This window comes from Juglans microcarpa x Juglans regia, chromosome 4D (assembly GCF_004785595.1).
Source record: "Juglans microcarpa x Juglans regia isolate MS1-56 chromosome 4D, Jm3101_v1.0, whole genome shotgun sequence".
Taxonomy (NCBI): Eukaryota; Viridiplantae; Streptophyta; class Magnoliopsida; order Fagales; family Juglandaceae; genus Juglans; species Juglans microcarpa x Juglans regia.
The window spans coordinates 13,714,997-13,728,785 of NC_054600.1; the positions used below are offsets into that span (position 1 = coordinate 13,714,997).

General features: G+C 41.9%; 1 protein-coding gene across 1 annotated transcript in view; it reads right to left on the reverse strand.

Annotated features, from left to right (window-relative positions):
• LOC121259066 (protein ILITYHIA) overlaps positions 1-13,501 on the reverse strand; it is a 64,922-nt gene extending 51,421 nt beyond the window's left edge. Inside the window, 4 exon segments of the mRNA XM_041160553.1 lie at positions 12,555-12,818; positions 13,010-13,160; positions 13,245-13,276; positions 13,391-13,501. Coding sequence (XP_041016487.1) covers positions 12,555-12,672 — 118 coding nt within the window. The 5' untranslated portion in view covers positions 12,673-12,818; positions 13,010-13,160; positions 13,245-13,276; positions 13,391-13,501.
• Between the last annotated feature and the right edge of the window lie 288 nt (positions 13,502-13,789).

The following is a 13,789-nucleotide window of genomic DNA, read 5'->3' on the forward strand; positions in this document are numbered from 1 at the left end:
ACCTTCAAATTTGAAAAAAAAAAATTGAAAGTCACTGTAGCTAAATTTCAAATATTTGGAATTTAGCTAATCCATTGTGAGCATATTTTGCTCTCTAATAGCTAAATACTCAATAGATTTAGCTTTTAACTAATCCAATGAGAGTGCTCTTATGTAGACATTTAAGGGCCTAATTTGGATAGAGAGAGGAGAAGGCTTTGAGAGGAGTTGGCGGACTTATATTGTTTATAGGACGTGTTGTGGTGTATGGGTGGGGATTTCAACATCACTCGCTTTCCTAGCGAGCGATCAGGGAATTCTCACAACTCTATAGCCATGGAGGAGTTTTCTAAGTTTATGTTTGATTTGGACCTTATAGATCTTCCCCATGTTGGGGGCGAGTTCACATGGTCCAATAGCAGAGGTTGGTCAAGATTGGATAGGTTTCTTGTTTCTCCTTCTTGGGAAGCCCACTTTCTGGTGTTGTGTCAGAAGAGGCTAGCTTGGGTTTGCTCGAATCATTTTCCTCTTTTGTTAGATTGTGCTGGCATTCATAGGGGTTGCCAGTATTTCAAGTTTGAAAATATGTGGTTAGCAGTGGATGGTTTTGCTGAAAAAGTTCGTTCTTGGTGTTCTTCTTATCAGCTCACGGGTACCCCTAGCTTCATTCTTGCAGGTAAGCTTAAGGCTTTAAAGCATGATTAAAGAGGTGGAACTTGAAAGTTTTTGGTAGCATTGGCAACCAAAAGACTACTCTAATGGAGGAGTTACGGGAGTTAGAGGGGCAGGTATTGATGGGAGACACTTCCGAAGAGGTATTGTTGAGGAAGATTGCGGTGGTGACTGAACTGGATAAGGTATTGTTGATGGAGGAGACCTTGTGGCAACAAAAATCCAATGCTCTTTGGTTAAAAGAATGGGATAAATGTACGAAGTTCTTTCATAGAGTGGCTAATTCACGTAGGCGCAATAACACTATTGAGTCAATCAAGATAGGTAATCAAATTCTCTCTCCCCCCCCCCCCCCCCGAATTAGAGAACCACATTGTGAATTATTATAAGAACCTGCTCATGGAGCCGACTTGTTGGAGGCTGAAGCTCAATAATTTGCCTTTTGAGTCTATTGCTATGCATAGTGCGAGCTGGTTGGAAAGACCTTTTGAAGAAGATGAGGTGCATAAGATCATAAACAATATGACTAAAGACAAAGCGCCTGAGCCGGATGGGTTTTCAATGGGTTTCTTCCAACATTGTTGGGAGATTGTGAAATGTGATGTTATGCAGGTCTTTCTTACTTCCATGGCTTCAAAAAGTTTGAGAAATGCCTCAATGCAACGTTCATAACCTTCACACCAAAGAAACATGGGGCGATGGAAGTCGAGGATTTCCGCCCTATAAGCCTGGTGAGTGAGGTTTACAAAATTATTTTGAAAATTCTTGCTAATCGGTTAAGCTTGGTAATGGAGCAAATTATTTCAAAACCCCAAAATGCCTTTGTTCAAGGGAGGCAGATACTTGATTCAATTCTTATTGTCAATTAGTGTTTGGATCATAGGTTGAAGGAGGGCTCACTAGGCATTCTATGCAAGCTTGATATGGAGAAAGCATATGATCATGTAAATTGGGATTTCCTCTTATACATACTTGGGAGATGTGGCTTTGGTGATAGGTGGATTTCATGGATTCGAGGCAAGGGAACCCATTGTCTCCTTTTCTTTTCATTATTGTTATGGAGACACTTGGCCGAATGGGGAAGGCAGTTGAGGGTGGTTTTTTAATTGGTTTTTCAGTGGGCAATGATACTAATGGCTCTATCATGATCTCACATATTTTATTTGCAGATGATACACCTCTCTTTTGTGAAGTGGAGTTGGGCCAAATTCAAGCTTTATGTGCACTCTTGTTGTACTTCAAAGCAGTGTTGGGTCTTAAGGTACACCTTGGTAAATCTAAGATGGTGGCGGTGGGTGTGGTGCCTCGAATCAGTAGCCTAGCAGATCTCTTGCGGTGTAAAGTGTCTTCTTTGCCTATGAAATATTTGGGCCTCTCCTTGGGGACAACTTTTAAAGCTAGAGCTATTTGGTACAGGGCCTTTAAGAAAGTGGAGAAAAGGTGGTGGAAACGGCTGTATCTATCGAAAGGGAAGCGGCTCACACTGATAATCACTTTATCTAATCTACCGACCTATTTCCTATCTCTATTTCCGTTGCCTACTAGGGCAGCGAATAGGATCGAGAAGTTATTTCGGACTTTCCTATGGTGTGGTCTGGGGGAGGAAAACAAATTCCATCTTGTTGATTGGAATAAAGTTTCCTCCCCAATCTCGAGTGGAGGATTGGGTGTGTGCAATTTACGGACCTTCAATAAAGCATTATTGGGGAAATGGTTATGGAGGCATCACTTGGAGGGGGAGTCATTGTGGAAGGAAGTTGTTGACTCTAGACACGGAGGTGCTTGGGGTGGTTGGTGTACCAATGTAGTGAGGGGAGTATGGTGTGGGTTTGTGGAGATATATTAGGGGAGGCTGGCAGTGTTTCAAAAACAATATCCATTTTGTGGTTGGACAGGGCACTAGAATCAGGTTTTGGCAAGATGTTTGGTGTGGAGAGCACTCTCTGGAGATGGCCTTCCCAGCTCTCTATAGTATTGCAGCTAATAGGGAGGCTTCGGTTGCGGATTTGCTTGTGTTTGCCCATGGTTCTCATCAGTGGAATATCCTATTCACTCGGGGAAACCATGACTAGGAATTGTCTACCGTTTCAGAATTTTTCAGATTGATATACTCCTCAGGAAGTATAACGGCACAGGGTGATAGGATACAATGGAGGTCCAGTGGCAGCAAGAAGTTCACAGTAAAGGCATATTGTAAAATATTGGCTTCACAAGGTAATGTATCTTTCCCGTGGAAAAGCATATGGAGGTCTCGCGTACCGTCCAAAGTGGCTTTCTTTGTGTGGACTGCGGCTCTTGGGAATATTCTAACCACGGACAACTTAAGGCAAATGGGTCTCATTGTGATGGATTGGTATTATCTATGCAAAAAAATGGAGAATCAGTGGACCATCTGTTATTGCATTGTGAGGTGACAGGAGAGCTGTGGAATGAGATATTTAGTACAGTGGATGTCGCTTGGGTTATGCCATCAAAGGTGGCTGACCTGCTTGCTTGCTAGAAGGGTATCCAAGGCTTTCCCAGGTGGCAGCAACATGGAAGATGATTCCGTTATGCATTATGTGGTGTACTTGGATGGAAAGGAATGCGCAGTGCTTCGAAGATAGGGAAAGAACAATGGCAGAGTTTTAGAATTTTTTTCTACACACTTTACTCCTATGGTTTTCAGCCAATTGTCCTTAAATGGAAACAATGTGCATGATTTCTTATCTTTAATTTAGCGCTTTTAGAATATATTTAGGTGTTTTCTTTTGTATACTCCCTATGTACATAGGCTATGCCTATTTTCATTCATATCAATGAAACTTACTTCTTACTTATCAAAAAAAAATGTCCTTATTTCCTCTCCCTATAGTAGTTGTGAAGCGCATTGAGATGTTAAAAAAGGATATATTATTGGGGAGGAGAAAAAATCAACTTTATGAATTCGCCCAAAGTGAGCTTGGTTTCCAATTTCCATAGGCAGCCTAAGTATTAGAAGAATGGTTGCAATCAACAAAGCATGACTAAGGGAAGGGCTTTGGCATTATGCTAAAGATAAAGGAAGCCTTTGGAGGGAGGCGATAAAGATGAAGTATTGCAGCAAGTGGGGATGATTGAGTACTAGTTAGGTGAACAAAAGCTACAGGATGGGGTTGGAAGAACATACAAAGAGAATGGGAGAATTTTCCCAACACATTAGATCTCAAGTGAGGAATGAAGCCAGGGTCAAGTTATGGGACGATGTATGATGTGGAGATTAGCCTCTTAAAAGCACATTCCCAAGTGTACTCACCATTTCTCCTTTTTTCTTTTTACAAGTTAGGTTCATCTCCTTTATACTTCCTGTCATCCTGTGTACTTGGGCCTTGCCTAATTACGTGATTTAATAAATTCTTTTTACTTATAAAAAAAAAGTAATAATCATTTTTTTTTATCAAAAAATAAACTTTTATTGATCGAAATTCTTTTTATAAGTAATAATCATTTCATTTAAAATAGCTATAGGTGTGGATCTCCTCGCATGTCTAATAAATCCCATACATTCTCTCCATACAATTTCTCTCATCTTCTCTACTACTTGTTTCCCACGTTTAGCATTTTTCTGGACATTATTAGGAGGAGTAATTTTTTAAGGATGGAATGCTTGAAATGATTATTATTTATAAAAAGAATTTCGATCAATAAAAGTTTGTTTACCGATCAAAAAAACAATTTTTTTTTTTATCAGTAAAATGTAAGTTTCATTAATATGAATAAGAATAGGCATAGTCCATGTACACCGGGAGTATACAATAGAAGACACCTAAATATATTCTCAAAACGCTAAATTAGAGACAAGAACTCATGTACACTATTTCCATTAAGAACAATTAAAAAACTCATGTACCGATCAAAAAAACAATTATTACTTATAAAAAGAAAAAAATAAATGGTGAATACATCTGGGAATGTGCCTTTAAGAGGCTAATCTACACAACATACATTTAAAATGGCTATAGGTGTGGATCTCCTCGCATTTCTAATAAATCCCATACATTTTCTCTCCGTACATTTTCTCTCATCTTCTCTACTACTTGTTTCCGATGTTTAGCATTTTTCGGAACATTATTAATAGTAGTAATTTTTTAAGGATGTTTGATTAATACCAATCGATTTTTGGCATTTCGGCCGGTATGTTGATTTCGGTCCGGTACAATAAATCAGGGGCTAGAGTCTGGACGATTTTGTAATTACAGTGAAAGGGCAAGGAAGTCTCATATGTCTATAAATAGCTCACTTGAGATCTTTAAAAACAAGTACACTACACATCAACTACAAGCTTTACAACATTCATTCATCAAAAGTTATCTATCTTCTCTAAGCATTGAGTTGTATTGTTTTCATTTCATTCATTGAGGAGTGTTCTCTGGTAACCTACCCACTATCAGCTTTTGTATCAGTGAAAGAGTGTGTATAACACTTATGCGTGTAATAGGAGTTCTATACAGAGAATAGTTGAATCAACACTTGCAAGGTGATTATAACTGTATAAGGTGTGCTAAACGGATTCTTTGAAACAGTATTGCTCAAAAGTGTAATAGATTTCTATCTCCACCTGAAAGACGTAGAATAGTGAATTTAAGAATCCCCAAGGGATAGCTTAAGGCGAGGACATAGGCAGTGGGACTTAAGCTCATTAAAATACTGAGTTTACATCTCTTTTACCCTTTTTCTTTATAGGTAAGAGTAAGTTTTATTGATATAAGAATAGAAACAAAGTACCCAGGAGTATACAAACAGAACATGAAACCTAATTACATCTAGATACTAGTGAGAGATACAAGCAGGTCATGGAAAGTATCCGTATTACAAATAATGGCCAAAGCCCAAGAAAAACATCTCTTTTACCCTTACTCTTTTTATTTACTGTTGCTTAGTATCTTATTCACATTTTACATTGTGTAGTTGAATTATAATTGTTAATTTTTTAAAACAACCCAATTCACCCTCCCCCCCCCCCCCCCTTCTTCTTGGGTTAGTCATCTAGGCAACAATGAGCTTGATTATGGGTCGGCATGTAGGCTTAGCTTTTGCAAACCAAGACTTAGACCTACTATTTATCCTAGAGGAAGGGGTGTTACAGGTTGACTCCTTGCTTTCCTCCTATACTAGGTTGTATCATCTTTTACTACATTGTGATATAGTTTTTCTTTTACATATAAAAAAAAAAAAAAAAAAATTGTGACATATCTAGCATTCTATGGCAACCTATCTATAATTTGTTTAAGTTGAGTGATGCCTAAAAATGTGGTAGATCTTTCAGCATGCCACAAGGAATAGTTTAGAAGCCAGAATGGAGACACATTGTGGAAGATGATCCCAATATACTTGATGTGGTGTTTATGGAGGGAAAGGAATGACCAAAGTTTCAAGGATGCCACAGACTTCAAACTTTTCTTCTCCAATACAATATTCCACTAAAGGACAACCAACCTATGTCACTACAACTTCACTTTTTTGGATTTTCTTGCTGTTTTTTCCTTCCCAATCTAGGTGTACTTGTCGTATACCCCCATGTACTTCGATTCTCTCTCTATCTTTCTCTCTCTCTCTCTCTCTATTAATCATTAATAAACTCATCCTTTTTTTTTGCTAGGCAACGTTTTAGGGACATTAGATCCCCCCACCCCACCCCCACCCCAATGTACAACGGATTTTTTTTATTAGTAAACAATAATTTTTATGGATGATAAAGATAGGCATGGCCAAGTATACAAGACATAAAACCCCAGTACGTAGGGTTTGAGCCCTCCATCTTAGAGTATCGTGGTCCCTAAGGACCAGAGTGGATGCCAATTGGCCCTCAGGCCATTAATCAGGGGGGGAGGAGGAAGTGGATGGGGATGGAGGAAGATGAAGGACATGCTGTTTCAGAGTATAATCAGGGGGGGAGGAGGAATGTCATATGTATTCATGAGGGAGAAAGTGGATGGGGATGGAGGAAGATGAAGGACATGTTGTTAGAGCAAGGGAAGGATGGCTCGAAAGTGGGTGGTTTGACTGGTGGAGGTTATCGGAGCCACGGCACAGGGGCAATGAGACACCATGCTCGATCGTATAAGGAGGCCTTGGTAGTGAATGTAAACATGTGTGATGGTGGTGAGAGAGCTGCTGGTAGAGGGCAAGGGCCAGGCTGTAGGGAAGGAGTGTCAAATCCAAAAGGTGTGTTGAGCCACTCCCATGGCAGAGTCACTGTAGCGTGTCAGGAGTCGTGGGAAGTCAGAAGAAGGTTGTTGGAAATGCAGGGGCAGTTGCGTTCTCTGCAGAGGGATGTGGCTGGAATAGTGGCATTTGTTGGTTCATTAAAGGCAAAGGAAGACACGGGGGTTTTAAAAGGGAAATCTAAAGATATGGGTTACGGGCCTGGCAATACCCAGAATGAGGCCCAGCAGAAATTATTAAAGGGGAAGGGATGGGCTGTGTGAAGAAAGAAGGGTGGGCCGTCGCGGCCATTTAGTTATAATTCATTTCGCAGCCCACCTCGGGCTGATGGGGCAGGGCCTTCTAGGCCCAAGTCGCAGAACCCAAATGGGGCTGGGCCGTCTCAGCCCAAGCCCCAAACCCAAAGCAGCAGAATTAAGGCCCAACCAGTTACGTCTGGCATGAGCCCAAGCCAGATGTTCACACCCGAGCTGCACAGTCTCGGGTTTGTGCCGGACAGCCAACCGACGGCGATTGGTCAACCGCCAATAGCACAGACGGCGCCAACGGTGGTAGAGGAGGCCGCCGATGACCTGGCCGGCGATGGGTCTAGCCAGATGTTCCCACCCGAGCTGCACAGCCTCGGGTTTGTGCCGGATAGCCAACCGACGGCGATGGGTCAGCCGTCGGTACCACAGACGACGCCGACAGTGGTAGAGGAGGCCGCCGATGATCTGGCTGGCGATGGGTCAGCTTGTTTCTCCGCCTAAGGAGGGACAGAAATCGCCGAAGAAGGGAGGTGGGGTGTTCTTGGCTCCGACGGACTTGTCTGTGAAACACTTTGAGGAAGTTGAGGTGGCTGAGGAGGAGAAGGATTCGGATGACTTGATGCACTCAGTGGAGGATGAACTTTTCATCCCTGAGGCTTGCGGATTGGAAGAGCTTTTGGTGGGGGGTGGTTTTCAGGAAATGGGGAATCCTATCCCATTGAATTACTATTTTCCAGATCAAGCCTCAGATTGGGTTATACATAAAGCAAAGGAAATTCAACATGTGGTGGGGATTGTTTGTGATGGGTATAAGGAGCAGTTCATAGCTTTGTTAACTGCTATGGAAGCTGGACATCGCCAAAATAAGAAAGGGAAATCGAAGAAAAGCCGGGAATTGAAAAGATTGATATGGTCGATGAACTCGGAGGGTAGCTCTAATAGGAATAGGGCAAAAGGGAAGGGGCTGACTGTTTCCCAATGAAGCCCAAGATTGTATCTTGGAATGTCTGGGGTCTCAACGAGGTAGAGAAACGTCTTCGGATTCGGCATTTAATTCGTGAGTGGAAAGCGGACATTGTGTACCTACAGGAGACGAAGCTGAAAATGATCAGTAGGAAGACTGTGCAAAGTTTATGGAGTAGCATGTATGTAGATTGGATATACTTGGCCTCTTCAGGGGCATCGAGAGGAATTGTGGTGATGTGGGATAAGCGTGTGGTGGAGAAAGTGGAGGAATACATAGGGAGATATTTGATAGCATGCTCATTTAAATGTGTATCAGATGGTTTTGTGTGGGCATTTGCAGGTGTGTATGGGCCTAATCAAGATGTTGACAGAAGATTGTTGTGGGACGAGCTGGTAGGGGTGCATAGCTGGTGGGAGCTCCCTTGGTGTATTGGGGGGGACTTCAATGTGGTTCATTTCCAAAGTGAAGTTTCTGGAAGTAGAAGATTGAGGCCAGCAAGTTTGGAGTTCTCTGAGTGTATTTTTTACTTGAATTTGATCGACCTTCCACTTGCAGGGGGTGTAGCCACATGGTCGAATAATCAGTCCTAGTCCCGTTTGGATCGTTTCTTAGTTTCACCTGAGCTGGAAAGCCATTTTCCTGATGTCTGGCAAACACGTTTGGTACGCCTAGCATCGGATCATTGGCCTATTTTGAGTGTGGAGGTATTCGCAGCGGTAAAAGGTATTTTAAGTTTGAGAACATGCGGTTGAAGTCTGAAGATTTTGTGGAAAGAGTCAAACAATGGTGGAGCTCGTATCATTTCGAAGGGACTCCCAGTTTCATTTTTGCAAATAAACTGAAAGCTTTAAAAAGAGACTTAAAGTTGTGGAACCAACAGTCTTTTGGCAATATAAAGGATAACAAAAATACTAAGTGGGAGGAAATACAGGAGTTAGAAAGACTACAAGAAGGGAGACCACTTACTGAGGAGGTGCAAGCACAGAAAACTTTGCTGGTTGCAGATCTTGAGAGAATAATTCTACAAGAAGAGATGTCATGGCGCCAAAAATCAAGAACTCTTTGGCTAAAGGAAGGGGACCAGAGCACAAAGTTTTTCCATAAAATTGCAAACTCTCATAGAAAAAATAATACCATTGAGATGCTGAAAATTGAGGGGGTTGAGTGTAGAGAAGAGGAGGTAATAAAAGATCACGTGGTTGGTTTCTTTGGAGAGCTCCTCACTGAACAGGTGGGGTGGAGGCCTACTCTGAATGGTTTGGTTTTTGACACTATTGAGTCGGGGGAAGTTGCTAGGATGGAGAGGGCTTTCGTAGAGGAAGAGGTTTATGATGTAGTCAGGAAAATGGCAAAAGATAAGGCCCCCGGCCATGATGGTTTCTCTATGGGTTTTTACCAAGAATGTTGGGAGGTGATAAAGGAGGATCTTATGAAGGTGTTTCAGGAGTTTTTCTCAGGAGGTAAATTTGAGAAAAGCCTCAATACCACTTTCCTTGCTTTAATCCCTAAAAAGGTAGGGGCTTTTGAGATTTCTGATTTTCGGCCTATTAGCCTAGTGAATGGTACTTACAAGATCATTGCTAAAGTGCTTGCTAATCGTTTCAGTGGGGTCTTGGAGAAGATTGTTACTAAGCCTCAAAATGCCTTTGTGAAGGGTAGACAGATACTTGATGCGGCTCTAATTGCTAATGAATGTTTGGACAGTAGATTGAAGGCTGGCAGCTCAGGGCTTATGTGTAAGTTAGATATGAAAAAGGCGTATGATCATGTTAATTGGGATTTTCTTCTATGTTTACTGGGTAGGTGTGGATTTGGAGAAAGATGGAGGTCTTGGATCAGATGGTGTATATCCACGGCAAGATTCTCTGTGTTAATCAACGGCAGCCCAGAGGGTTTCTTCCCGAGCTCTCGTGGTTTGAGACCAGGGGATCCATTATCTCTATTACTTTTTGTTATTGTTATGGAGGCATTAAGCAGGATGATCTCGGCTTTAGTGACTAATGGTTTTATTTGGAGTTTTCAGATTGGATCGCCGAGTAGGGGTATCACTACCATTTCACATTTGCTGTTTGCAGATGATATGCTTATTATGTGCGAAACTGATCCAGATCAGTTGAGGGCTGTGAAGGCATTACTACTTTGTTTTGAAGCAGTATCTGGTCTAAAAGTGAATTATGACAAATCTGAGTTTGTGCCTATTGGAGAAGTTCAGAATTTGACGGAGTTGGCTGGCCTTTTGGGTTGTAAGATAGCGTCTCTCCCTATGAGCTATTTGGGATTACCACTGGGTATAGCCCCGAGGGCACGCTCTATTTGGGATATTGTGATTGAAAAAGTAGAGAGGAGACTGGCAGGTTGGAAGAGAATGTATTTGTCAAAAGGGGGCCGGACTACGCTAATTAAAAGTACACTTTCTAATCTACCCACTTACTTCTTATCCTTATTCCCTATACCGGCAAGTGTGGCAGATCGTCTTGAGAAGCTACAAAGAGATTTTCTGTGGGGGGGGGCTTAGGTGAAGAGTTTAAATTCCATCTAGTTAAGCGGGAGATGGTGTGCCGTCCTATCTCCAATGGTGGTTTGGGTATCAGAAATTTGAGGGTGTTCAATCGGGCATTACTTGGCAAATGGTTGTGGCGATATATCAAGGAACCAGAAGCCTTATGGAAGACTGTGATTGAGAACAAATATGGTGATTTAGAGGGGGGTTGGTAAACTAGAGAAGTTAGAGGGGCCTCTGGAATGGGGCTATGGAAACATATTAGAAGAGGATGGGTGGTTTTCCACCAACACACAAGACTGCAATTGGGTACAGGTTCCAAGATCAGATTTTGGAAGGATGTTTGGTGTACCACTAGTACTCTACAAGACTTGTTTCCTACACTGTTCTTGATTGCAAATGCTAAAGATGCCATGGTGGCAGAGGTAATGGAAGTCGTAGGAAGGAACATCCACTGGAATATCAACTTCAATCGGGCAGCACAGGATTGGGAGTTGGGGAGTTTTGTAGATTTTTATAGTCTTTTGTATTATTGTAGCACAAATACCCAGCATGCAGATGATCTGTGGTGGAGACCAACAAGGAAAGGGGTGTTCACTGTTCGCTCTTTTTACAAGGTACTCACCCAAGTTCCTGAGATACAATTTCCCTGGAGAAAGCTTTGGCGTAATAAGGCTCCTCCCAAAGCTTCCTTCTTTGTGTGGACAGCGTCTTTGGGAAAGATTCTTACTACGGATAATCTGAGGAAAAGAAGCATAATCATAGTAGACTGGTGTTGTATGTGTAAAAGAAGGGGTGAATCGGTGAATCATTTACTTTTACATTGTGAGATAGCCAGGACTATTTGGGATAAGGTGCTCAGCAGAATGGATTTAGCGTGGGTTATGCCGAAAACTGTGTTGGATGTTTTGGCTTGCTGGACCTCGATTCGAGGTGTGCGACAGATCAAAGCGGTTTGGAAGATGATTCCTATCTGTATTATGTGGTGCTTGTGGCAGGAGCGCAATGAGAGGATTTTTTAAGACAGAGAGATCTATGGCGGAGCTAAAAATGTTATTTTTTAGGACCCTTTGTACTTGGGCCATTGCTATGGACTTTAATGGCATGGACTTTCATGAGTTTGTAGTTTCTAATGCTCCTACTTAAGTAGGGCATATTCTGATTTTGTAATTGACAGTTGTTTGGATGAATATATACTTATTTTACTTATCAAAATAAAATAAAATCATCTTACTTATCAAAATAATACCCTCCTCATAAACACTCTAATTCCATTTCAAATTTGAAATGGACAGTATTTTATCCATAAACACATCGTGTCATAGACCACCTACATTTCACCAAGTTTGTATAACCATGTCATAGGCACATGACATAGCTACACATGTCTGCTTACTTTGTAATGTTAGCATATTCATTTACCAAAGTTTGATCATCTGATTGCATGCATAAGAGCCATGGACCGTATAACATTTTTTAAAATAGATACATGAAATGAATACGGATATGAAAACTTTTAAATGGACATATGCAAAACCATCACATGATCGGGGGATTCTGAAGCCTATAAGTTGTGAATCCTTCCCTAAACAAGGGCAAATCCCAAGTTGCATGATGTTGCCTGCTCAAAGTAGCCAACAAACCTATTGTAAACAGTCAGCAATGAGACATTGTAACCTTGCAGAGAACAACACACAATGGACAAGGATGGTATAGATCAATGGCGCATGGACGCACAAAAATGTATATATACATGCATTATGCATGTGTTTGTGGGTCGCAGTGCTTGGATTGAGATTGAAAAGGTATAGAAGTTAGAACCGAATTGGGACACTATAACACTTTCCTAGAAACTCGTTCTACCATTTTCTACAATAACAAAGAAAGTCACTTCAAAATGAAAATGTGACAACCAGCCAAGCAATACAGAAGTGAAAATGAAACAAAAACCAAAATTGCATTTGAAAACTAGAAATATAATCCAAAGAATAATTAGGTGACTGACCTGAATTGCCAAGAATTCTGGGGATTTCGTCACGGAAGATCAGGACCCGGGTCTTGGTGGACGGGGTGGAGACTGACCCAACAATGGAAACAAGCGAATCAAATGAATTCGCAGCCATCGTGAAGCAGGTAGACCCAGATTAAGGATCCGAGTGAGGTTATGGAGCTTAAGGGGGCTGGCTGGTTGGGATTTTAGGAGCAGCCAAGTCTCGTCAGTGTGAGAAAGAGTCAATCTCCTTGATCTTGATCTTCTCCCTCACCATTCCTCCAAAATAAAAAAATAAATTAACCCAACTTACCCAAGCCAGTTTCAACATGCTTAGATTTTCGCCAAATATCAAAAATCCATTACGAGCCACCTTGAAGCCCAGCCGTGGCGGTGGGCTGTGACAAACAGGGATTTGAGAGAAAGAAAACAGAGAGACAGAGGAGAGAGAGACCGAGGGAGGAACTTACTAGCCTGGTGGCTCACAGCGGCAGCAGGGCTTGTGGTGTAGGGGCCGTGGAGTGCGATAGAGGCGTGACGCCGGCGGAATAGAAAACAGAGAAATACGGCAGTGGCGTTCGACGGCGGAGGAGTTTGACGAACGGTGTCGGAAAGAGCGGCCTAATCACGGGAAAAGGGAGGGAAACCGAGTTAGAAGTATATAGATAGAGCATAATAGAGAGAGAGAGAGAGAGGAAGGCTAACCGGTGCGGTGGAGCACGGTGGCGGCGTGCAACCTGTGCGTGGAGCGGCAGCAGAGGAGAGATGTGAGAGATGAGAGAGAATCAGAGACAAAAACGGACACATAGAGAAGGACGGACGAGACAGAGACAGTCGAACGAGAGACTTACCGGCCGGTGGCGTGCGTCGGCGTAGTGCAGACAAGAGTGAGAATCGAAGAGAGGGAGAGTAAACAGACTGTCGCAGACGGGGAGGGTGTATCGGGGGGCTGGGAAGGAGAAAGTGATGAAATAAACCATTAAACCCTATGGATCAAAACGGTGCGTTTAGATCTTGGGTCTTGGCCAAAACAATTCAACAGCTATTTTAAAGGTACAAAAAGCTAGGCAATATGATCTATTTTTTATGGTATATTTAGGGAATGCTTGAGTAATGAGATAAGATAAAATAATTTATAAATAGTAATAAAATAATTTATAAATAATAATAAAATAGTTTAAGTATGAGTGTTACCCGCACCCTGTTGGGATATATGTGGAGATTGGTTTTGGAACTAAAAAAGTATTTAC